General features: G+C 50.8%; 5 protein-coding genes across 5 annotated transcripts; 3 read left to right on the forward strand and 2 right to left on the reverse strand.

Moving 5' to 3' along the window:
* Window positions 1-4,977: 4,977 nt before the first annotated feature.
* Window positions 4,978-10,619, forward strand: TGME49_310000 (membrane protein, putative; the record flags this gene model as incomplete). Its single annotated transcript, XM_002364205.2, has 8 exons — window positions 4,978-6,344; window positions 6,934-7,066; window positions 7,647-7,769; window positions 8,124-8,242; window positions 8,626-8,692; window positions 9,235-9,282; window positions 9,644-9,934; window positions 10,608-10,619. 8 exons carry the CDS (start codon window positions 4,978-4,980, stop codon window positions 10,617-10,619), a joined length of 2,160 nt encoding a protein of 719 aa, XP_002364246.1.
* A 213-nt stretch (window positions 10,620-10,832) lies between these two features.
* On the forward strand, window positions 10,833-13,115 carry TGME49_310005 (hypothetical protein; the record flags this gene model as incomplete). The annotated part of the gene is made up of 3 exons (XM_018782602.1): window positions 10,833-10,847; window positions 10,963-11,224; window positions 13,072-13,115. 3 exons carry the CDS (start codon window positions 10,833-10,835, stop codon window positions 13,113-13,115), a joined length of 321 nt encoding a protein of 106 aa, XP_018635591.1.
* Window positions 13,116-14,023: 908 nt separating this feature from the next.
* RON1 (rhoptry neck protein RON1) lies at window positions 14,024-19,667 on the forward strand (the record flags this gene model as incomplete). Its single annotated transcript, XM_002364206.2, has 5 exons — window positions 14,024-16,739; window positions 17,230-17,583; window positions 18,025-18,140; window positions 18,570-18,801; window positions 19,222-19,667. The coding sequence occupies 5 exons, from the start codon at window positions 14,024-14,026 to the stop codon at window positions 19,278-19,280; spliced, it is 3,477 nt and encodes a 1,158-aa protein (XP_002364247.2). The 3' UTR covers window positions 19,281-19,667.
* A 635-nt stretch (window positions 19,668-20,302) lies between these two features.
* TGME49_310020 (hypothetical protein) lies at window positions 20,303-21,191 on the reverse strand (the record flags this gene model as incomplete). Its single annotated transcript, XM_002364207.2, has 1 exon — window positions 20,303-21,191. One exon carries the CDS (start codon window positions 21,189-21,191, stop codon window positions 20,706-20,708), a length of 486 nt encoding a protein of 161 aa, XP_002364248.1. The 3' UTR covers window positions 20,303-20,705.
* Window positions 21,192-21,952: 761 nt separating this feature from the next.
* Window positions 21,953-22,898, reverse strand: TGME49_310030 (cyclase-associated protein, putative; the record flags this gene model as incomplete). Its single annotated transcript, XM_002364208.1, has 3 exons — window positions 21,953-22,336; window positions 22,491-22,639; window positions 22,820-22,898. 3 exons carry the CDS (start codon window positions 22,896-22,898, stop codon window positions 21,953-21,955), a joined length of 612 nt encoding a protein of 203 aa, XP_002364249.1.
* Between the last annotated feature and the right edge of the window lie 303 nt (window positions 22,899-23,201).

Below are 23,201 nucleotides of genomic sequence, written 5' to 3' on the forward strand. Positions count from 1 at the left end.
GCACATGTTTCTTTGGTAAAATGAGGGCACCTAATACATTTCTCATTACCAGCGACTCGTAGTACGCGTTGTTCTAGCTGCCGTGATCCTCTGCGCGCCGCCCCTAATTAGTGCTGGCACACCTTTGCTGCCACAAAAGAATGGATCACAAGTTGAAGACTCAAGCCAAATGCAGAATTGTCGTCCTTGACCTTGGGTGTTGCCAGCCCATATTCAGGTAGAAATACTCAAGAAATGCTAAAAGGGGGCTGCTGACAATCGTCAATTCCGCATGGAAAACGAAACTACTATGTTCTCATCGACTGAAACCCGCAGATCGAGATTCCTTTTTCAGTGTGTACATGTCTGGTTAGGATTAGCACCGCTGTAGTTTACCACGGCTGAGTGCAGCTATATATATGTATATGGCGATACGGATAGAAATCCAGACTCGTCGACATATGCGGTTACTCACGGCGCAGAAATGATGATGCACCGCATGGTCTTCCATGTGAAATCTGCTGACGACTAAGCGGTTGTATTCGTCGCCGAAATATCTGCGCATACGTATGCGCAGGTTCACTGTTGTACATGTGAGACGCATGTAGATATGTATTCGTGTACTTTGTCCCGAGTAGGCGTTACGGAGTTTGGCGACTGGTTTACCCACCAAGGGAGAAACGGAAGTGGACCTGAACAACTTAACGTGGAACAACAAACTCTGGTCCTGCCCACGGGACTATTTCTCGGACGGTTCAACATTTTGAGTTGTGCTATACTGTAGCGAAGGCGTTACTCCCACTGCATGATTCTTTTAGCTGCAACACATCCCAATGCATAGCTGCATTCCTATCAGGTCCCGTCCGACGGCGTTTGTCGGAGTGTTCCCTCTCATCAGCCCTCGAGGACTTCTCTGTTGAGCCACGAGAGGTAAAATACATTATTTCTTGCTGGCTGCGAAACGACGGGAACCTGCGACGAATTCTCCACGCACAAATGGGGGTTTGTATCATCAGTCCCTTTGTGGTCTCGAGAAGCATCCGCTTTCTTTCGTACTGGACGCTGCTGATCGGATTAAATAACAGTCCTACCTTCGCTATTGAACAGAAACGAAACGCTTCTTGGACGTCTCCCCTCATTAAATGAACGGCATCCAATGGTGAAGTGTGGACGTAGTTACGGGTCCGTTTCACGCCTCCGCGTTCTTGCCTGATGAGGCTTGTCATGTAATAAAGGAGGTGCTTCTCGTGTGTGCATCCTTCAGCGACCTGACGAAGTAGCGCCCACAACCTTTTTCCATTCTAAGCAAACCACACGCGCGCGTTGTCCTCACGTGGTCACGGACAAGCCAACCCCCCAGAAATGAAACCGCGACAGCGACCGCGTCATGCCCTCCATCTATGCCACCCTCACTGGGGCAGTGTTTCAGAGAGCGAGCCAGGCTGCGATCTGATATGTTGCTCGAACTGGCATACCATGCCTTCGCTTGCACGGGCCTCTCATTCTGCTACATTGGCTCCTCTCCCGATGGATGCGGAAGATGCGAATGCTCGCACAGGCGGTTTCAACGCTAGTCGCGGTTCTTCTAGCGATTCTGCTAGCACACTCGTTCGGCTCGGCCTTCCCGGTCGAGTCTTCGTCCACGCAACTACCTGAATGCTTAGTCACGCATGGTGGAATGCATTGAGAAACCATCAGAAGATTTCTTTTACATGCTCTTGGGTCTGAAAGAAATCTTCATTCCTTCATTCACCGTTTGACAAAGCCTGTCGCCTTCGCCTTCCGCTTCTCTGCACTCTCTCCTTTTAGCAAAACTTTCCTCCGACGGGGACTTTGTCGTCCGTCTTCTGACTCTCTAGTGCTTCTGTGGTTTCTCTGTCGCAGCGTGTTTCTCCTTGTGACGTGTCTGCTCGCTGCGGTGACAGCAGCTGCAGGACCGACCGCCATCGTTGGGGCCCTGTCAGTCGAGCTGGAGGAAAGGAAGTCGCTGGTGGCGTCGGCGTTCTCTTCCGCGTCGTGTCCTGTCAGTCGCTCCGCGCTGGGTCGTTTCCCTCAGGTCGCTCGTCCGTTCTTCTGCTGGTCGTCGCCGTCGTTCAGTCATCTTCGCGGCCTCGCCACGTACTACCCAGCGTCGCCGCCAATGTGTTCGCCCTCTTAGCTGTTTTCTGCGCCTCGTCTCTCGTGGTGGAAGCCAGCGTCAGCAAATGAGGAACACGACTGGAAAATCGTGGTCCCTCTAGCGTGAGTAGCGTGAGCCCATCGGAGCAGGAAAGAAGCTCCTACAAACGACGAAAGGAAAAACAGACGAGGCGATGACAGCGATGAGTTACCGGAGGGAAACGAGAAGCCACCGACGACAAGGCAAAGAGTGTGGAACGAGGATGCTGCTGCTCTGTGTTGGCTGGGAATGTGAATGTTTCGCCTGTTACGTTGTTTGTTCTGTGCTTGTGGTTCGTGGTGCTTCAACTGCTAGTTGGTGTCGTCATGTGAATGCAGTGTTCGTGTTTCCTGTCACAAACAGTCTTTGAATACTTTTGAAATCTTTCCCTTGGTCCTGCGATTCGCAGGGGTGACCGACCTAAGCTTCCTCCATTGCTAGTCAGCTCCTTGAACAGTTTGTCACGCGCTTTCAAGCACTCGCTCTACGCTCACTGAGTTCCCACTGGAATGCTGCCTCACTCGAGCCGAGCCGTAGATTGCGCTGGGTCTCACCACAGCAGCACGAATGTGGCAGCGGGCAGTAGTCGATCAACTTTCTGTTCAAGCGGCAGTGTTTTCTTGCCGTCAAAGCGGCAGCATAATAGGACTGCAGGTGTCCTCGATATGCGTCTTGAGTTTGCCGGAACGATTTTCTCGTATAGCTTCCAGCACTGCCATGTCCATTCATGGATGACAACCGTGTACACGGGCCATGTGGCAACCGTGTCTCCTAGTAGTGGATACTTGTATCTTCACTCGCTCTGAGTTAAGGCGATTCGAGGCTGTCTCACATGTACTAAGTGCGTGACGGTATGATATTCGGTACTATATCTCTGAGAATAGGGGTCTTGAACGGAACCTCCGCAATTTCCCTACCAGGATGCGTTCCATCTCAAACGAGTGCCTCAGGGAATTCCATGCATCATGTGTTCCCATCTGTGTACGGTTTGTTCCACAATGGTGTCAGCGCTTTCGTTTTGGAGGAGAAACAGTTTGCCCCTGTGATGTTTTTGCCGGTGGGGATTGGTACTCCTGGAAGAAGACTGTTGTGTCGTGAGAGCCGAGTTTCCCAGCGGCAACTTTCTGGTCATGTTCTTTGATATCACTGATGCTTTGCCAACGAAGATTGTAACCGCTCTTTGAATTCCGGATTCACATGCAACCAACGTATAAGTACACTTGCAGCCACTGCAGCTATATGCATACGCACGTGCAAGACACCCATACACATAGAGGGACTAAACTGTTTTATAGGTATGATCTCGGTTGTGTCGGCTTTATTTCCCGACTATTGCTGAGAAAGAAACAAGCGTCCGCGTTTTAATCCTGTAGTCGTTTTTTGTGTCGTCTGCGGTTGCCTCGGCCTCTTCATGTGAGAGACCAAGTCTCGTTTTTCGCCGCGATTGCGCCGTGTCGCAGTGTGTTCGACCACCACCTGCGACATGTTTTTTGTCTCGTGTTTGAACGATGAGAAATAAACTCTCATGAGTGTCTTCACCCTCATTGCGAGAAGCTGGTGTCTTGGATGGCGTTCTGTGTTGTCTCAGATGTAGGCGGTTTGTGTGCCTTCTTTTCCCAGCTAAACGGGAGGCTTTTCGACACGCATCCACGGACCTGCGGAACCGACTTTTTCTCAGGACCGTATGCGATCTGCAACTCCGTTGACAGTGGAGGGCAGCGCTGAACGAGCGGTGGAGTAACGTATTTCATTCTTCACAGAAAGGAAGATACAGTTGACACTATTCTCTCTTCGCTTTTCTCACCCAGCTGATACAGTTCTGTCCCGTGTCCCTTTACGCAACAAATTCTACGAAGACGCCAGTGCTAGCAAGTCGTCGGCCGGGGGGACTAATCCTGTGTTTCCCTGTTCGTAAACAAAAGTACAGACATCGACTTTCTCCGAATTACAATCGACTCGTTGAGCGAAAATCCCGGTCCCTTCGTGGACAACACCGTCTGTGGGGGAGATTGTGTCGTCTCTGCAAAATCGGCCACTGCTTCGCTCTGCTGGGCCGGGTCACCGTAGGCACCGTCACAGTCTCGCGAGACAGCGAGGTCAATAAAGGAATTGCCCACCTTTCAAAGTGTGCTGAATCAGCGTTTCAAATGCAGTGTCGCTGCAGTTCTTCCGTATCATCAGACTACGTTTCGATTTTTAAGTTCCTCCGCTCTACATCGACTGGCGGTGCCGCCGCCCGTACACGCGTCCCTGTCGCTCACAAGCGTCCTTCGTTTGCACAACAGCCGCAGCTCCCCGTCTTTTTTAAACGTAATAGCATGATCCGTACAAGACTGCTCAAACGCGCGGGCAGAACTTCGGCGTTGCCTCCATCTCCACTTGCCTCGTCCCTTTCGAGTCTTCGTTCCACCGCGAAGCTTTCCGCCTAAAGTGACCCGGCCTCTAGCCCTGTGTCGCTGCCCATTGCCGGGAGAGGGAAGAGGAAAGACCTATTTCTTACGATTGTTGTCGCAGCGTACCGCGGATAGCGCGGTTCGGGCATTCTCGGGGTGCCTGGATTTGAACGCGAGAAAGAAGGACGGGGATATTTGGCTACGCGTCTCGTTTACACTTGAAGCAGAGACACATCGGAGGGGCACACGACGGCGTCGCACGCGAGGGGAGAAAGGAAACGCCGTTTTCTTTCCGTTGAGTTCCCCACCTCTGAATAAATCGTATCTCCGTCTCGGGAAAGGGTAGTTCATCTGCGCATTCGATTCGCGCGGCCGACTCTATCAGCATCGGATGACTTTCTCCTTGCTGCTCCATTTCTTCTCAAAAGCCGATTTGTTTGCTCCAAAATGAAGAAGTCCGCAGCGCCCGAGGCTTTGTCCGGGGACTCGGAAGAGGACGAGAGGCTTCCGAAAGGGCCGCGCCTGTGCTCCGTGGGCTGTCTGGACAGCCGCCTTTTCTGCACGCAGACTCCCATAGGTGCGTCCCTCGCGCGTTGTTCTTCAGTTTCTCTTTTTGGCCGGGTCTCTGTCGCGTATCTCACTTTCTTGTCTCTTATCATTTGCCTGGGTCTTGTCGCTGCGCCCTGCGCGGGCCAGATCGTCACGTACACGAAGCAACCTGTGCCGGACCCATTCCTCCTCGCTCCCGAGAAGGGTGCGTTTTTTGTCTATGGCAAAAACACGAAATTCTACTTCCCCTTCAACCTGTTCGGCTCCGACCCCTCGGCCGCGCTACCCGCTCCGACTGTGACCTTCAAGAATGTGCGGCTAACCGCGGAGGCGGCGGCGGCAGTGCGCCAGGCTCAGGAACAAGGCGATTCGGACGCTTCATCGCCGCCCTTTTCGCCGCGATCTCCCGTCGCTGTGGAACTCGCCTTGCTCCCCTACGCCTACGTCCGCACGCTCTTCACCTCTCCGTCTGCGGCGCCGTTCTGCTGCTCTGCGCGGCCTGCGGCTGGCGAGGGCGACTCGCATCCCTCTTTCTCCATCCCGACTTCTTTCTCGCCCACGAACGAGTGTCCATATCCGGGAGCGCTCAAACGTCCGATCTCCGGCGACGCCGTACCGCTGCTCTCGTCGTCTCTCGGTGCTGAGGGAGGCTCCACGCGCGAGCCGACCTCTCCTCGTGTTTCCTCATCTGTTCGGGAACCCGCTGGACAGTATGTCTGCCCACTTACCCTCAGCGGCGAGGCGAGCGAGACGGAGAGAGTCGTCCAGATGGAGATCGAAGATAGCGACATCTACTTCCTCGTCGCGTCCAACTGCGGAGGCTTCAAGGGCCTCGCGTTCGAGGGCGAAGTCGCCGTCCGGAACGCGTACGGCTACCTGCCGGGGTATGAGTACCCGAAGATCCCCTTCTACTTCCTCTTCATGCTCGTCTACTTGGTCGTCTGCCTCGTCTGGGGGTGTCTGATGTACAGACAGCGCGCAAACTTGATCACCTTCCACAAATTCATGCTCGTCGTCGCGGTGCTCGGCTTCCTCGAAAGCCTCGCCCTCTTCGTCTACCTGTACGACTACAACATGCGCGGCGACCGAAACAAAGTGCTGCTTGTCGTCTCCATCCTCGTCACAGTCGTGAAAAACATCTTCTCCTACATGCTCGTGCTCCTTGGAGCAATCGGCTGGTCCATCACCATCCCGGTCCTCGAAAAAAAGACTGTCGTCCGCATGCAAATCATCGTCGTGCTGTACATCATTCTCGACACTGTTCGGTGAGACTTTGGCTGACGCAGCCTGCAGGAACATATTTAGAAATGTATCAACTGGTAGACAGCGTTTGTCTCAAGAGTTCATTTTAAAGTGCAGTGGATGCACCAAATCAGATTTGCCAACTAGTAGTCAAAACAAAACATATCTAATGATTCTCTTGAGTTTAGGGACCTCACTACCTACCCATGGAGAACTCAGCGCATAGAAGCGATCGAGAGAGATCCACAGAGAACATGGTTGTCTCTTGGCCATACGATTCCAGTCGGTGCAGATGTCTAAATACATGTTAGCCGGTTCGTAACGCCACTGTGCATCGTGCTTGAATGGTATTTTCCAACACATAGCTAGCTAGAAACGAAAAGCCTGACACAGTTTACCATATCTATGTAAACGGCAAAAAGGCATCCCGATTTTTGACAGATATCGACGACTGTCGGGACTAGCGGGTGTACGTGCATCTGATTGTGCGTGATGCAAGTAGCTTTGCCGATGCTGAAGGCAATACACACAAACACGGCGATTTTTCGCCCTCCATATATCTTCGACTGTTTCTGCATCGCTTTTCTGTTTCCTGGTGTGTGTCACATGCAGACAAGTCAGCGATGAATTCAGCAATTCTCACTCCCTGCCTCTTGTTCTCCTCCTAACTTGCCTCATTCCCATCTCAACCCTCAATGGAGTTCTCTTTTACTGGATTATCTCGTCCATCAACAACAACATTGAAGTAAGCTTCTGCCGACAGAAAGTGTCCGCCATGTTTTAATCCGTACTTATATATATATATATATATGCATACAGGAGAATGCATGCGTGGGGAAACCCAGGCAAACCATCAAACGGCAGATGGGCCGCCACAAGGACCCCAGAAAGATCATCGATGAACTATAGAGGCAGTTGTGGGGACTTTTTCCTCGTAGTACTCCTGCTTTGCAATGACATGGATAGAGCATGCCACGGGCCAGCTGAGGCACGGTATTTCAGGCGGACATATGTGAATTGGTTGCGTTGTACATTTCGAGTTTCAACTTCGGGCCTCCTGCACCTACGTTCGGCCTCAGTTGGAATTGCGTTCTTCGCTGGTGCACGATTTATCCTATATCGTTCTTTCCAGTCTGCAGTTTTTTTAGTCTTGCAGCGTAGAATAGAGATGTACACCCTCGCGAAAATGGTATATTCGTTACCGGGTATGTGCTACCTACCTCTGTAGCTAAATTGTATTTGCTCGTAGATCTGCCGAGCTGCGTGGATCTGTGAAGGGCGATTTCGCGGTCCATGCGCTGGACGGATGTGCCTTGTTTCTGCAGATGTTGCAACAGCAGAAGCAGCACGAGAAACTGCTCATATACAGGCGCTTGTACGCGGTCCTCCTCCTGGCAATTGTCTTGGCTATCATCGATCTTCTCTGTCAAATCTACGTAGCTTCCTGGGTAGGAGAACTGGACACTCCGCGGCTACCGGTTCCTGTTGGTTTTCCTGGCCTGGGGGGAGGGGAAGGTTTTCGTTTCTGGGTTTCATCTCTACAGAGTTGAGCACGCGCGTGTGTCTGTGACTCTCGAAAAAGCTACAAAGCTGCAAGTCCCTGAATGATGCATTGTTTCCGCCGGCCGTTGCACCGCTTTGGGCAGCTGTATCACCTTTACGGGTCTGCGAGATGTGGTATGTACGTCCGCAGGTTCTGTCTGTGTTGTTCAAGTGGTTCGATCACGTGTGCGCTTTTCTTTGCCAGCTTAACGGACTTGTCGAATAATTCTGCTAGAGCATCATGTGTGTTTGGCTCGCAGGATGCTTCGGACCGTTGGAGGGACCAGTGGTGGTTGAGCGACGCGATCCCTCACTTCCTCTTTCTTCTCGTCCTCGCCGCAATGATGGCTATCTGGCGACCTAGCCAGCAATCCAGACGGTGAGCACGAAACCGCTTTTCGAAACTACTTTCTCCAGGCGTGGTCGTGTTTCTCGGCTCTGCCAATCGAGAAATATCACTCTCGAAGTGTGTCCTGCCTTGCACTGTATAATGGTGCAAACAGGTGTGCGGAAAGAGCTACCGTCGTCATTCATGTGTGTGGATTCGATCCTACAGCAGAAGAAGCGACGCGGGGAACCTTTCCGGCGTGAACATGTGTTCAGATAGAATCTGCATGCAACGAGGAGTCGTTAGGAATGCATGGCAGCAGAGAGGGACCTGCTGTCTTAGATAAGAGCTTCACACTTGTAAAGAGGAGTGCTTGTGAGTATGCGTGAACGTCTTGGTTAGTCGACGTTTTCGTGCATGCGTTTTCTCTTCAGGCTAGCGTACTTCACGGAGCTGGGCGACGTAGACGATCTCGAGAATCACCATGCTCGCGCAAAGAATGTAAGATCGAATGCCGGTTCCGATTTTCTCTCCCAGAAACCGAGGCAGTGCAAGCGTACCCTGTGGCAACCTCAATTCTGTCCTCGCTTTCCACTCGACGAAAGTCCATCACTTGAGCGAGTGTCGGTCTCTGTCTGAAAGGAACAGTGAGGTGCCTTGAGAGGAAACCGAACGTGAAAGCATTGTCGTGGGCAAGCAGTTCGCGAGAGACGAGTTGTTTCTTCTGCGAATGTCGAGTGAACATACTTTTTTCTGTGGACGTCTTGTGAATCAAGTGTCTAAAGAGCTCGTGCGGCGAATACATGTGCGTGTCTGTGTGTGACCATAGCTGTGTGTGCGTCAGCATGCATCTGCGTGTGTGTGCATATAGTCGCGCGTACTGTTGTGGAATTGATCTTTTGCGCGGTCACAGCTATGTGTAACAGGTGGTATCTTATACAAGTACAGACTGGTGCGTGTAGGCGAGTTCCAGGCTTGTGCGTTTGACTTTGGTGGCTTTGGGGTTGCATCTGGTTTACCCTGTCTGACCTCGATCTGTGCAGGCTGCGGACTTGCATGTCTGGGGCGAGGAACTCGACTTCCATGACCACGTACGTCTTCCACGTGATATGTTTTTCCGGTGGGAAATGGAAGCGAATTGCCTCACACAGTTCTGTGATACTTGGTTTCGGAAGGACAGAGAAAAATTGCGTAACCCACTACGTTCAGCCTTCAAGGAGAATGCAACTGCTACGTAAATGAACGCTGGAATGCCGCCGCCCGACAAGTGCGTCGAAGAATGCATGATATGCATCCGTGATACGTATTTGGGGGGGATATGTGTCTTTCTGAGAGTATATAGGGATGTTTGTAGAGAGGGTGAGAGGTGAGGAGTTGGAGCGGGAAGCACTCAAAGAACCGGTGTTTCTGCGCCTCTTCATGTCTGTTCGGCTGTATCTCCGTGCTTGTCAGTTCTCGGAGGAAGAGCTCGAAGCAGGGATTCCGAACTTCAAGCTGCACTCATTTGGGTCGTTGAGTGAAGACGGGAACCTATCGGATGACGATCTTCACGGAGACGAGGAAGGCTACCACACCAGCTCACGCTTGACTCCAACATCTCAGCAACTCCCAACGCCGACGCGGTCAGGCGAGGGAAACAAGCCGCAGCCACAGGTTGTCGGCAGGGAAACGCTGGATGACGAAGTGGAAATGACGACGCAAGATGGCGCGTCGACAAATGGCCGCAGATTAGACCATGGGCAGGTACGTTTTTGACGGAAAACCATCGAAGGAGAGAAATGGAGCCGAAGAAGGAAGAACGATTCGAAAAAGGTACCCACCGAGCTGTTCATGGGTAACAGGCAACCGACAGACCGCAGTCAAGTCGTGAACTACCGGAGCTGCCAGTGTATGTACATCTAAAGGTGGTTATAGAGAAGAACAGGGGCATGCCCACACTTGTGATTGTTCTCTTATGGGATGCTACTGTGGTTGACAGCAGTAGGCGGGCAAAACATTGACAGTTTTAAGTATAGTTTGGGGCGTGAGTTTTTCGCCCAGGCTCAATCCGACACGTTCAGAAAAAGGGTCGAGTTCCTCGTTTTTTCACTCAGATGCGAAGCGGGGGTGAGCTAATTTCTGTCGCGTTGCGCCTTTTCTTGGGTGTAGCAATTGTCGGATATGCGTTTTTGTCACTGTGACAAGTTCGTGACTGCCATACCGTATATACAGGTAGGGGACGGTGAAACCACGGACTCCCTGGTGGTGATCACGGTTTTTTTTTCGCTATTTTTCTTTTTGGGCGCCGAACAGTCCCAGTAATGTTGTGTGCACTGTTGTCGTTTGGTCAAACGGTTTGGTTTTTTCGCTTGTTCCGCATTGCCGCTGTGAATGAATCAAACAACATGCCATGTTTGTATTTCGTTTTTCTCTGCAGGAGGGCTTGTGAGCACTTGCTACTTCACTCAGCCGCTTTCCTCGCTAAAAAGAGCCGCGGCAGTCGGCGTGAAAGTGTGGTGGATACGTTGGGAGCAAAGGATTTGCACTGGCTAGAGCTTTGCTCAATTTTTCCATCTGTTTTTCTCAACCGGCGGAAAACTAGCAGCGGTGTCAGCACAGAAGCAAGTTGAGTAAAGCTAAGGGGACGACAGTAGAGGGGAGAATGATGGTTGATCCGGTTGTTCTTTGAGGAGTTCTGTGTCGCATCCGTACGACAGTAGGTGCCAACGAAAAGCTGGGACCACTCACAGGGAGAATGATATCGACACGAGAAAAACGGCAGTCGGTGTTAGTTTGTTCTGTACCTTTCGGTATCATTTTTACTTGATGACGGAAGGAGCTGTGCCACTGAAACTGTGGACGGCCGTGGAAGGAAGAGTGGATTGATGCCAAGTGGTATTTTTCGTGCGCGGGGACCAACTCGTTCGTGTCACATGCGTGGCATGTGCAAACTGGATCTTCGCGGTCTTCGTTGTATTTCGCGGCCCGTTCTCCCAGAGGAAACACAAAAAAAGCTTGTTTTCCCCGTTTCGTCCGCCCACCTTCACCATCTCGGTGAGTCAGGTTGCGGTCGTTCTGGCGAGGTGTCAGCGCTAGAAGCACTGGGATGAAACGTAGAGGAAATAATGAACTCTCACGTTCTCACTAAAGAAACACAATCAGACAGTGATACATAAGGTAATTAAGGCCCCCACTCAGCTTTGTAAATCCCTCTGTCTATTGTGCTATTTGAAAGCATGCATGTAGTCCCATCGATAAACGCATGGCTACGTAGATCCGACAGGGTCACTGTTGCTTACAGGCAAGCAGGGAAACACCTTCACCAAAACAGCTGTTTTAGTCATTTGACTGCACAGAGAAGTCAACGGGCACACGCAACTGGGTGGATGAATCAAAGATAAAAGTCACTTGGTGCAACGACCGGGTTCGAAGATATTTCCGTATAGATATGGTGTTAAAATAACTACGACTCCAGTTGTATCGTCTTCAAGTGTTTGTTTAGTAGCTGGTTTGCCAACTACCTTGTTTCGACATCATACCAACCTTATGCTGAACTGTTGCAGAAGAGGGCACAGCAAAATAACGCGTTCAACATACCGTGATAGGTGGAGCGTTCAGACGCGAGTCTCACCTGTTTAGCTATCCTTTTCGGTGTCAATCTACAGCGACCACAAATAGTCCGGACTACGAAATGCTTCATCACAGAATCCATGTTGCTGTGGTGGTTTTCACGCGTATCATGCCCGTGTTGTTGTCCACTCTCCCGCGTGATCATTTCAGTGGCGTACGTGCACAGTAGTTCATGTGAAGGCAACTGCAGTGGCGGGCCCCGTTGAAACGATATTCTGGCGTATTTGCTGTTTTGCGGGAAAGGATGTTGCAGTTTACAGGTTGTCTATGCTACGACATTTTTTGTACCTAGTATTGCCGCGGATCTAGGCTTAACGAGCGGAATTTTCTCGGCAAGCGACGAAGGCAGAAAACTACCGTAACTGAGCCTCAGATACACAAACCTTCTACTGGAACTCTTTCCCCTCGTTCAGAAGCTTCGTTACTGCAGAGAAACTATCCCTCTGCTGCAAGACATTCCTCATTCTGCGCAGTGCATGCCCTTACTACAGACAAGATGTTCAACTACAGATTCACTGCTGGTAATTGCCCAACCTTTCCGGCTAGATATCCTTGTACCGACTAACATGTCTGGTGAAACCCATCTTGTGTAGATAAAACTTCAAATATGCATTCTTTATGTTGAGCTGATCAAGTGCATCTCTCTGGGACCCACGGCACCGCCACTCTATCGCGTCGCCAGACAATGTACGGAGTTGCAGCTTCCGCACCACGATTTTCCGAGGATGCAAATCGGGGCCACCTTACATCTTGCTCGGGCGATGTTGAAAGCATGAGTGGAAGCTTATGGAGATACAATAAATATCAGACAGAATAATGGGGGACACAGCGAATGACTTGCAATCCTTCACGCATGAGGGTTCTGCCTGGTTTGAAGGCAATGAATGCGGCAACGCCAGCAGCGACGCGCGGCCCCATACATGACAGACATAGCAAGTTTTTAGACGAGAGCACTTGAGTTCTTCAGGACCAACAGTGAATCCCCGTAATTTTTTAAACATACTTCATGATTCTGAAGGGAGCTGGTGAAAAAGCCGGTCGCAGGTGACCCAGTTTTCCCAACCCTGAGGCAGATTCGCGGTTCCCCATGTTCGAAGCGTCCAGCTAGCATGGTAAAGCGGCTGTTATGTCTTGCTGTCTAGCGGTGCGACCCTGTTGAGTCAAATGGTGAATTTGCTTGTCTCTGACTGCTTTTGGCGAGCACCACTGGATTGGGACCCGAGGCAGGTAGTTCACGAGAAATTCCTGTGCTATCTTGTTTGGCTTCCCAGGAATGCTGGTCGTTTTCAGACCTTTCCTGGGTTCTCGTCAGTAACGGCAGCGTCATTGCTGGCTTCGGGCCAAAACCAAAGCGTGCAAGGCCGCAGGTTGTCCGCCTCTTTGAGCCTTAGCTCCTATCAACTCTTGAAGCGTTTTATCGAAGCTGAATATATTTTATTTCTCACGGTCTTACCCATCACTCGGTTCTCCGTTGATACGTTTACAGCGGATCTGTGGGACGGTGGATAAGGTGCAAGTCAGGTTTTTGTCCGATATCTTTCGCTGTGTCGCCTACGATCTTGAAGCGATGCGCTTCAAATGAGGACATCTTCTCCTGTAAATGTATTTCCGGCCCAGTCAGTTTTTTGATGGTATGGATCCAAGAATCGGTGAAGGCCCGGCAAAGTAGGCAGCTCGCTTTTTTCCGTCGGAGTGGTCCTTGCAAACTGCTCTGCCAGTCAGACGCCTTTCAGAACGTAACTCGTTCATGGCATTTTCAACGCCCTTGACGGCATGTCCTGGCTCATTCAGAAGAACCAGGTGATTTGAGGACTCAGGAACGCCTATTTTTCAATTGTATGTATCGACTTCCCTCTGCAATTTCACCACTCGCCCCATTTTTGCCACGTCGCTTGGGTCATGCTCGACCTGTTCAAGGACCCACGAGTTTCATTCTGTGTTTTGTTGAGTCTGTTTGCACCACGTCAGTCTGTCTTTGTCGCTGTTGCAATTCCGGTGTCGTTTTCTTAGTGCTTTTCTCCGGTTTGTAACGATTCGCGGAAATCGGTGGAGGCTTGCGGGGTCTTGTACTGTCGGATCTGACGTAGTCCTGCTCGATCAGATCTCCGATATCCAGGATACTATCGAATTTCATCACGTCTACCCCTCAACCTGCGTATCACGAAACGACCGTAAGAAATTGGCTTGAACATCGTAGCGGCCATTTGAAGGCCTATTTTCGCAATGGCGCGTTCGTCGCGAGCTGCCCCGAGCGGGGCGTTCGCTCACGGAGTAGCCAAAGCATCGTTTACGTGGATTTCGGGAATGAAAACTCCGTTTGGCTGCGTGTTTTTCTTCTGTCTCATTGCTTTATGGGGGTTTTCGGCCGCCCTTCGGACCTCTGACATTGGTGTTGACGCCTTGTCCGTCTCGTCTCGTGCGGCGGCGAACGGTTCCGAAGGTGGCGTGGCTCAGTCGGAACAAGAGCGTGCTAGCGATGAACAGCGCAACGACTCAGAGGCCCACGATTCCGTCGCTTCCTCGGAGTCCTCCGATGCGGAACGGAAAGACGACCCTCCCGACAACAAGAGTACTAGTGAAACTCCGGAAGCAAAGCTGGCGGGACGGGATGCATCCAACCCTCCTGCCTCATCGAAGAGCCCGACCCCAAGCCCTGCCCCAACTCCAGCTGTAAGTACAAGCACCACTCCAGCCAAGTCGTCGGCAGACACATCAAAGGACCCGAAAAACAAACTGAGTTCGGCGAGGAAAGAGAAACGAATAGGCAAGAAATTCAAAAGGCATGATGAGTTTCTCGCAGATGCTGTTATTGACAAGTTGGACAGCATGAGATCTGTGCAAGTTTCCGGTGCCTTGCTCCGGCGGATCTGGAAGGAGCACCAGCGGGTTGGGGACGACATGCGGGATCTGCTGCGAGAATACATCTTGGCTCTCGAACGGGAGCTGTACACCCAACAGGCGGAAGTTTTCGGGGTGGAGCAACTAAAGATGGACGACGTGATCCACCACGAGCACTCCTCGGAGGCGAGGAAGCGCGAGGTGGAGCTGGAGATGCAGGCTCTCGCGGAACAACACAATTTTATGAAGAAGCTCTTCGGTCACATTCAGGCTAATGTGGAAGCGAAAAACACCAGTGCGCTCGTGAACAGGATCGAAGAACTGGACAAACCAATTGATATCATCGACGCAATCGACAAGAGGTCTGGATCGGATGTTCTTCATTGTTTGAAAGTAATCGGCAAAAGCATCAGATACATGCAGGAGTCGGTGAAGAAGTTTTCCCGCGAACTCAAGACGCTGGAGCGGCTTGATGCCGAACGCCCCTCTGGAGAAGCGGAGCGAATCAGAGAAACCCTCGGATTCGTGATGGATCCTCTGTCCGGACCCCTCAGTTCTATGGACTATGAGTCACTTTCCTGGATCCCGTCAAAGGGACAAGCTCTCCTCCATGTGGACAAAGCCTACCACGACCGCATGCAACACGACTATGACTCTTTTCTGATGGACAACGATGACGCAGATTTCGACCACAGCCACCACTACGATCCATTCGACTATAATGACCCCTTTGACTTCGACGACGAAGACGATGACGATGACGATGTGCCTCGAAAAAAAAGAACGCACGGACACCCGGAGAAGCAGTTACATTTTAAGAGGAACCAGGGATCTTGGAAGCATGATTTCCGCCTGCCTTGGGAGAAGGAAGAGGCACACCCCTGGTACAAGGGTTCCAGCAAGCCTTCTCGCGCTCATTCGCACCGTCAGTCCGTGTCCGTCTATGCGTCTCCAACGGAACCCGTGGAGGACCACGAGGAAGATTCCTCCATGAACCACGAGGATTCTGCTGTTTTCCCTGGTCTCTTTTTCCTCGAACTAGGCAGCAAACGCACCGTTGGCACAGCAGCCGACAATACACCATACGCCAAGCAGAAATCGTTTGTGCAGCGGGCTCAACACTCCGTGCAAGACATTCGGGAACACCGGGACGTAGACAGAGAAGACGGAGTTGAAGGAGAGCAGCCGTTGAGCTTCCTCGAGACCAGAAGCTCGGCAGAGGAGGGCGGAGGCTCTGATGAGATGCGCTCGGAAAGCGAAGGACAAGGATCCGCAGCGAATGGAACAGAAGGTGAAAGTGACAAAGCTGAAGAGGCAGGGAAAACGGCAGGAGGGTCTGCAGAGAAAGATAAGGACGCTTCGGAAGCAGAGGGTGCAGAGGAAGCCTCAAGTGAGAAGACGGATGGGCAAGGGGGAAACGATCAGCCATCGGAGAGTGAAAGCGCCGGCGGAGCAGCGACGCACGGGGAGAGCTCTACGCCAGAGGAGGGGGAAGGCAGCGAAAAGGCTGAAGAGAAAGGGGGTCACGATAAGCCTGAAGAGAACGACAGCAGTGAAAAGGCTGAAGAGAAAGGGGGTCATGATAAGCCTGAAGAGAACGACAGCAGCGAAAAGGCTGAAGAGAAAGGGGGTCACGATAAGCCTGAAGAGAACGACAGCAGTGAAAAGGCTGAAGAGAAAGGGGGTCATGATAAGCCTGAAGAGAACGACAGCAGTGAAAAGGCTGAAGAGAAAGGGGGTCATGATAAGCCTGAAGAGAACGACAGCAGTGAAAAGGCTGAAGAGAAAGGGGGTCATGATAAGAGTGAAGAGAACGACAGCAGTGAAAAGGCTGAAGAGACAGGTAGTCACGATAAACCTGAAGAGAACGACAGCAGTGAAAAGGCAGAAGCAACAAGTCATACCAGGAGCGAGGACCATCCCAGATGCATTGAGATCATGGATCCGCAGGAGTGTGTTAAGACCAAAAACTGCTTCCACGACGACGTCTATCGTCAGTGCTTTTTCAACTGTACGGCCATCGTCGAGGCTGACAAATGCAAAGAGCACCAGAATTGCAGATATGAAACACTTCTGCCTAAAGACGCCTGCGTCAACCAAGGCAAGTCGTTTTACATCCGGTTTCTGCAGAAACAAATTCCCACCTGCTGCAGCTCCAAGTCAGATGGATGCGACACCTGAAACAGTATCAGCAGCCAGGGGCAGCCAAGCTGCTGCAACTTCTCTCAGCTCACACGGCCGCATACTGTTCTCGGCATCTTGCGTGGAATACACTGACTCGTGCCACGGTGCAGCGTTTCACTGTCTGTCCTTCATACGCCGTCACTGCAGTCGCGCAATAGTGTATTGCTCTCGATTGGCATCTGCGTACGAGCCCGCCTCCCCTCTGTACTCGCGAAGGCTTCTGCAAGTTCTCGCGTACAATATTGTAATACTGCAGACGGGAGTTCGAACTCTCACAGCTGATGTGGTTCAAAGTACAGCAAGGTCACTAGTGGTGTGTGTGTTATTGTATCGATAGGGAGTGCGCGAATCCTGCCTTTGTGACCTTCGTCTGTCGTTCAGGCGTTTCTGCTGTTGTTTCTGAACAGGCTACCAGTCCGTCTCGCTAACAAAGCAAGCATTCGAAGGCATCATGCGTGGCTGCGAGGAGTTCAGGGACAAGCCGTCGTGTGATATGATGGAAAAGGCGACACAACGACTCAAAGAGTCGGGGACCCCTGTTATCTATGACTGCCACTGGCTTTCTGAGGGTCCCGAGGTTTCAGGTGAAGTGCTTAGTGATGGCACACAACCTGGCGACAACGAAGAAAAAGAGGTTGGCAAGGAGGAGGCGGCTCAGACGCAAGGTGGCCGTAGCATCTGCGTGAACCGCCTGGAGGCGCCCACAGCTGAGAAACTTCTGTGGGGGACAATCATTGCAGAGAAAGAAAGGAAGCTCCAAGGTAAGTGATCTCTTCACGGTGGTAAAAGTCCTTTTGCCGGCACGTTGCACAAACATTTTTTGTTCCAGCAAGTGACTCTTTCGTCTACAGAGGTACCATCATTCGTAGAAGTCCACGGATCGTTAGAACTTTCGCAGTCGAGAGAGACGTCTTTCTTTGTCTGTAGCATGACATATAGTTCGCTGAGAAATTCGACCTCCTGATGTTTGTTGACGTCTTGACTCCACATACACGGAGGGTCTGACCTGACGAACCTCGCATCGATGAGGCTCGCATCAACGCACCACCACCCGGGAAGTGCTACTTAGCATCCGTAAGAATCGAAACAGAGGGACAGTCCCGCACGAGTTAGGCCAGAGTTACGCTAATCATTCGCTGCACTGTTTCAAGCGTGAAGTTCAGTGGTGTTCTTTTGTGAGCGGCTTATTCTGCTGTGTACAGAGCTGCAAATTAGCAGGAACCTCACACCAGACAAAGTCTGTGTTCGGCCTCGCGAACTGGCTAACGCCATGCTCAATCCTGATAAACCTTTCTACGCACTGGGCGACCAAGTTGAGGCAAGTCATTGTTGTTTTGTATGTGGGTTGGAAACCTACGAGGCCTTACTACAAATAGTATGGTATGCGGATGTGACGAAACTGGTAGACGCGTTAGTATTAGGATCTACTAAAATTGACAGTTCAGGTCTCACCTTCCGCAGTATATTTTTCTGAAAACGTTTCTTCTCAGGTTGGGTTGGACGTGCCACTTTTCGTACGACCACATACGGCATCATGCTGACGAATCACGCTTGCTTCCGTGTCATTCGTGGGAAGGAGGGATCTGGTCCGTTGACTGTATCATTGGAGGAGTCCTTCTTTGCCTTTCTTAGCATTTTATTTTCTGCTGCCGCTTCGGCTTCTCGGGTTTAGACGGTGAAGTGGTTAAGCGGGAATATAGTATATCAACTCACGCGAGTTTTTTTTATCTGCTGAATGTCCGTGCAGGTGAAATGCCGGCCCGGTGCCTCGTTCATGGGAATAAGTCGGGTAATCACTTGTCATGAGGAAGGGGTATTCGATCCGCAGGTTGCCTGTATCGCGAAGGGGACACTTTCCAGTCAGCAACAAGCGTTCATGAAGGAGGTACAAGACTACGCTGATGTCGTAGAGGCAGCACCCGAATTGGCAGCCGCTGGCTTGGAGACAGGCGGAGCCTTGGCTACAGCTAGCACACAAGGTGAGTAATATCTACTTCGAGCATTACGATAAGGTCGAGCAAATTCGTCTTACCAGTCTATGCAGTCGTAGCCACTGTAGTTCGCAGTCTGGTGCTTCTGTGTACGGATTCTAGCCTGCTTGAGAGAGTAACGACGATCACATAGCATTGGTGTGTCCGTAGGTCCGCTGTGATTTACATTCGTGAATAATTTTCCAGTTGGTGAATATTTCTCCAGTTCACTGAACGGGAACTGGAGGAGAAAAGAATGCACACAGACATCAGCCACACTTTGTGAATGTCAAAACGTGCGCAGATTTCCTTCTGTGTTTAAAGTTGTGGTATTTCATCTTCAAAGGTTCTCAAAGCTTCTCTTGTCTCGGACCAAAACAAACGATCATTTTGTGACTAGGGGTGTGCTGGCAAATTGTTTTGATTCAGGCGTGGCAGTTGCGGCTTTCGCGCTAATCGGAGTTTCAGCAATCGTCAAGACATTCTAGCTATCTCCAATAGATTATAAGAAGAAATTGATTTTTGTCTGCTTCACCGGCACTCTGTCTATACCGCTGTTCAAAGCGAGTCCTTGTTTTTCTGGCGTGTCTCGAGCATTCTCTGACGCTACTTTTTCAAACCCGCGTCTGCCGACGAACGAAGGCACTGGAGCGTGATTGAGAACTGTAACAGATGACTGTCAGTCAAGTTTTTCCCAAGTTTCTTTCCGTCCTCCCTGCCTTGTCTATTAGCAGTAAGGGCGCCGGAGATAAGATGATCAGAGTTCCACTTTGGCACAGGCACATTCGGCAGGGCTGCTCTGTGAGCAGTTGTGAGGTGAAAGTCCCGCGACTCAGTGACTTTTTTCATACACTTAAATCTATCCTGGAAAGACTTTTTGTCAGATGGGTGATTCATCATTCATTTCTCTACGCTGTTAGGGGCATGTGTTTTACACTGAGCTTGTAAACGGACCGACGAGTACCTTCGCGCACGTAGTACTGTACCTCCAATGCTGTGCTTCCGCAAGTTTTTCACATGCCCAAAGTAAACGTTTTAAGCATGGTTTATGGTCCCCAAACACCTGTCGATGAGCCGGATACGCAGTTAGACGGACAATTAGAGTTCGCTGAAGCGTGTGTCACTGATCCTCACTTCGTCTTTCGCGGTCACGGACGCAGTTTACGGTCCGCAGACTAATAAGGGCAGAAAATTTGAAAAAGTACCCTGTTAGTGGTCCCCTCATAGTTTCCCGGAAGAATTGGACTACGTGAGGCGGAGGCAGTGCTACTTGCTGAGACTCAGCCTCGACGCAGGTTACTTTCAGTATTCGAGCCATACAACTGCTGAGCCCAAGCAACTTCTCATCCTCCGTGACTTATTTCAAGTCTTAAACGGCGTTGCCTCATTTTGTCAGTTATTAGAATTTCTCCAGCTAGGCAGGACTGAAGAGATGTGGTAACCACCTTGCACCAGTGTAGGGATCGGAACGAGGGCACTATCGACGTTTTTTGATCACGATGACATAACGTCGATAAAGTTTCTGGTCACGTCAAGCGGTCACTTTGGCAGCTATATGAGATACGGAAGCAAAACAACGCTGGGTTGGCTTCACTCAATTCGCATCAAAATGTTTGTGTATCCCGTAGAAATAGGGACAGGCATAAATCATCGTGGCGGCACCAGTCTCATGTGTCTTTCGTTTATGGTAGCGGATTCCACGAATCAAAAAGGCATTTCGCACAGAGCTGTACAACACTTTCCAATTACGTCGCAGGAGAGTATCTGAGCGTCTGCTGTGAAGGCTTTCTGTCAGTCTCGACCTCCAGCAGACGACTCCGACCATCCCCCTGTAATGCACTCCTGAATCTTAGTGACAGCTCAGGTTTGTCATCCCGGTCAGAGAAGCAAATACGTACCTGACTCGGCTGCGTTCATGCAAAGCACTTCAACATATAGACGGTCCGCTTTTGTCCCAGCTTGGGGAACGACACCTGAGGAGCGGCGGGGACTGACCAGCTCACATCGGCTTCGAGACCAGCGGACACCAGCAACGGAGCCATGGTAACTAGTGGTAAGAGCGCCTCCAGCACAACTCCTTCTTTGATGCTGTCTAGAATAGAAGCGTAATCGTCAACTTCTTCGTGAGGATTCACGTTGCTAGGCTGTTCCTGTAAACTAAGTTTCCGCGTTATGGGGTAGCTAGCCTCTTCAGGCGTGTCCAGTTGGGCCTCCCTGAAGATGTATGGATTCGACTCAATGTCAGCTGCCTCTACATCCATAGTGCGACGCGGTATGACCTGATGCTCGCGAAACTCCAGTGTTTCGTCATTTCCAGCGTCTATTGCCGGGAAGTTGAACTGTCCGTTGGACGAGTTGGTGAAAGCCAGAGCACATACGAGTGCAAAAAAGACAATCATCTTCAAATCTACGCTCTAACGTATTCACTTCACAAACCGGAACTTCACAGGTGCGACAGCCGTGAGTGGCTAAACACGCCTCTAAGAAAACCGCACCCACGGGTGGCTTCCAAGCTTGCCGTTGTACGTACACTTCTCTTTGATTCCTTCAGTTGTGGATGCCAGGTATGTGTGCCCATAACGAAAAAAACACGGGTTGCGACGAACAAGCCAAACTTGTTCAGTGGACTTGAACGCAGCCGATATAAATCCAGGTACGCGTATTACGCATTTTGTCGAATTAAACTCCGTGGCTGTTCGACACTCGTCGCTCCAGTTTTTGAGCCAACTCATTTCAAACTCGGCATCTGCCCCCGCGCCACGGTATACGGATGCTACCAACACAAGCGTGCTCAAAGACATAATCATTGAGTGCTATTGGCTCCGGATTTATCCTGAAAGACGACGCATGCCATGTTTTGTCCAAAACCCGTGAGGAACATTCCTTTTCTACAGGTCTGACTTCACAGAAACCTGTGCAAAAGACTCGCTCACATCAACTGGTAGGGAGTCCCTGTCCGAGAGAACCCACCACTGAACTTGTGCAGTGCATCCGTACACAATACTTGACGGGTAAGCCCCCAGTCGAGAGGAATGCAGTGACTCTTCGTTGGCCAGCGCACACCGAAAACCGGTAATGAACATACGGAGTAAGACCACGAACGTTAGTACTCACCCTGACTCAACGCACTGAAAAGATGCGGTCGCCTCCACGTTATTTCTCAGCACGAGTACAGCTCAGACACCCTGGTATGAAGTACGCCATTTTTGATATTGTGATGGAATTGTTCGGGAATGGGCACTTCTGCCCAGTCACCATCCTCCTCATCTGTCTTCGGGAAATTGAGGTTCATTTCCCCAGACTTGCTGGTTGTAACCTCGACATCTTTGCTTTCCTTCGAGACATACAAATCGACACCCGAGCACTTGTCGATCGCAATCGAGTGGCATGTACCCTTGACCTGAAACTTGATTTTACGACAATTGACGAACTCCGCACCGGAGATCAGGCTGTTTACGCACAGCCGCAAGTTATCGCAGTTGTCAATGATGACAGAGTTGACCTTTGATTCTATCTGGATGCCAACTCCTTTACAGTCCCGAATCTGTAGCACAAGTCGAACACATGAGGTCCAACCAGAAGCGGCAAGTAGTGTTCTCTTAGCACGTCTCGACAATGGAATGTAATGGTCTAAACCGAATGAAGGAAGTGTGTTACCAACGAAGACGTGCCATTAAGCAACCAGTCTCGTCACTTACTTGGACTTTCTGTTTCATTGTAGCTGAATCAATTTTAATGATGTCCTTCTTATCGACAAAATTGCACACGCGCCACGTGTCGCCATGAAGTTCCAGCTGCTCAGCCCCCGTTTTCGCCATTGTTCCTGAATCGGTTGCAGTCGACTCACCTAAGAAACTCACAAATAACATAGGTATACCTCACGTGAATCTACGCCCGCACATCGCTGTACACTAGATTTTATATGTACAGTGAAGTGCCACAGGGGTGGCACCTGTAGCGGTAACATGTCTTTCCGAAAATCGTTGGGCCCGAGGTTCTTTAAAGAGTACCACTGGGGGTAGCATACCTGCCTTGGGAATTTTTATTTTCGTTTGCTCTTTGTTACCATGAACAAACTGGAGACACGTGCACGACGACAGAACCATTCCTGCCTTCTGTAAAAAGACGATTCACCATAAAAATCGGGATGATATGCCTGCAAACGCACAGACAAGAGACAAGAAAATGTTGCAGTGAGCAGATCAGCGAACAAATGAGGCTTAGATGGGCAGCCGGCTTAGCTCCCACATTGGCTCCCGCAGAGAGGAGGTTAGCAACAACCGGAACTCGACAACTTCTGCTCACCATGTATCCGCACCAGTCGCGACGAGCACTCGAACTCTTTTTGGATGCCGAAACGATTTTAAATGTATTCGGTTGCTCTATAAAAAAAGGGAAAGTGGTATGCT

Source organism: Toxoplasma gondii, chromosome XI (assembly GCF_000006565.2).
Source record: "Toxoplasma gondii ME49 chromosome XI, whole genome shotgun sequence".
Taxonomy (NCBI): Eukaryota; Apicomplexa; class Conoidasida; order Eucoccidiorida; family Sarcocystidae; genus Toxoplasma; species Toxoplasma gondii.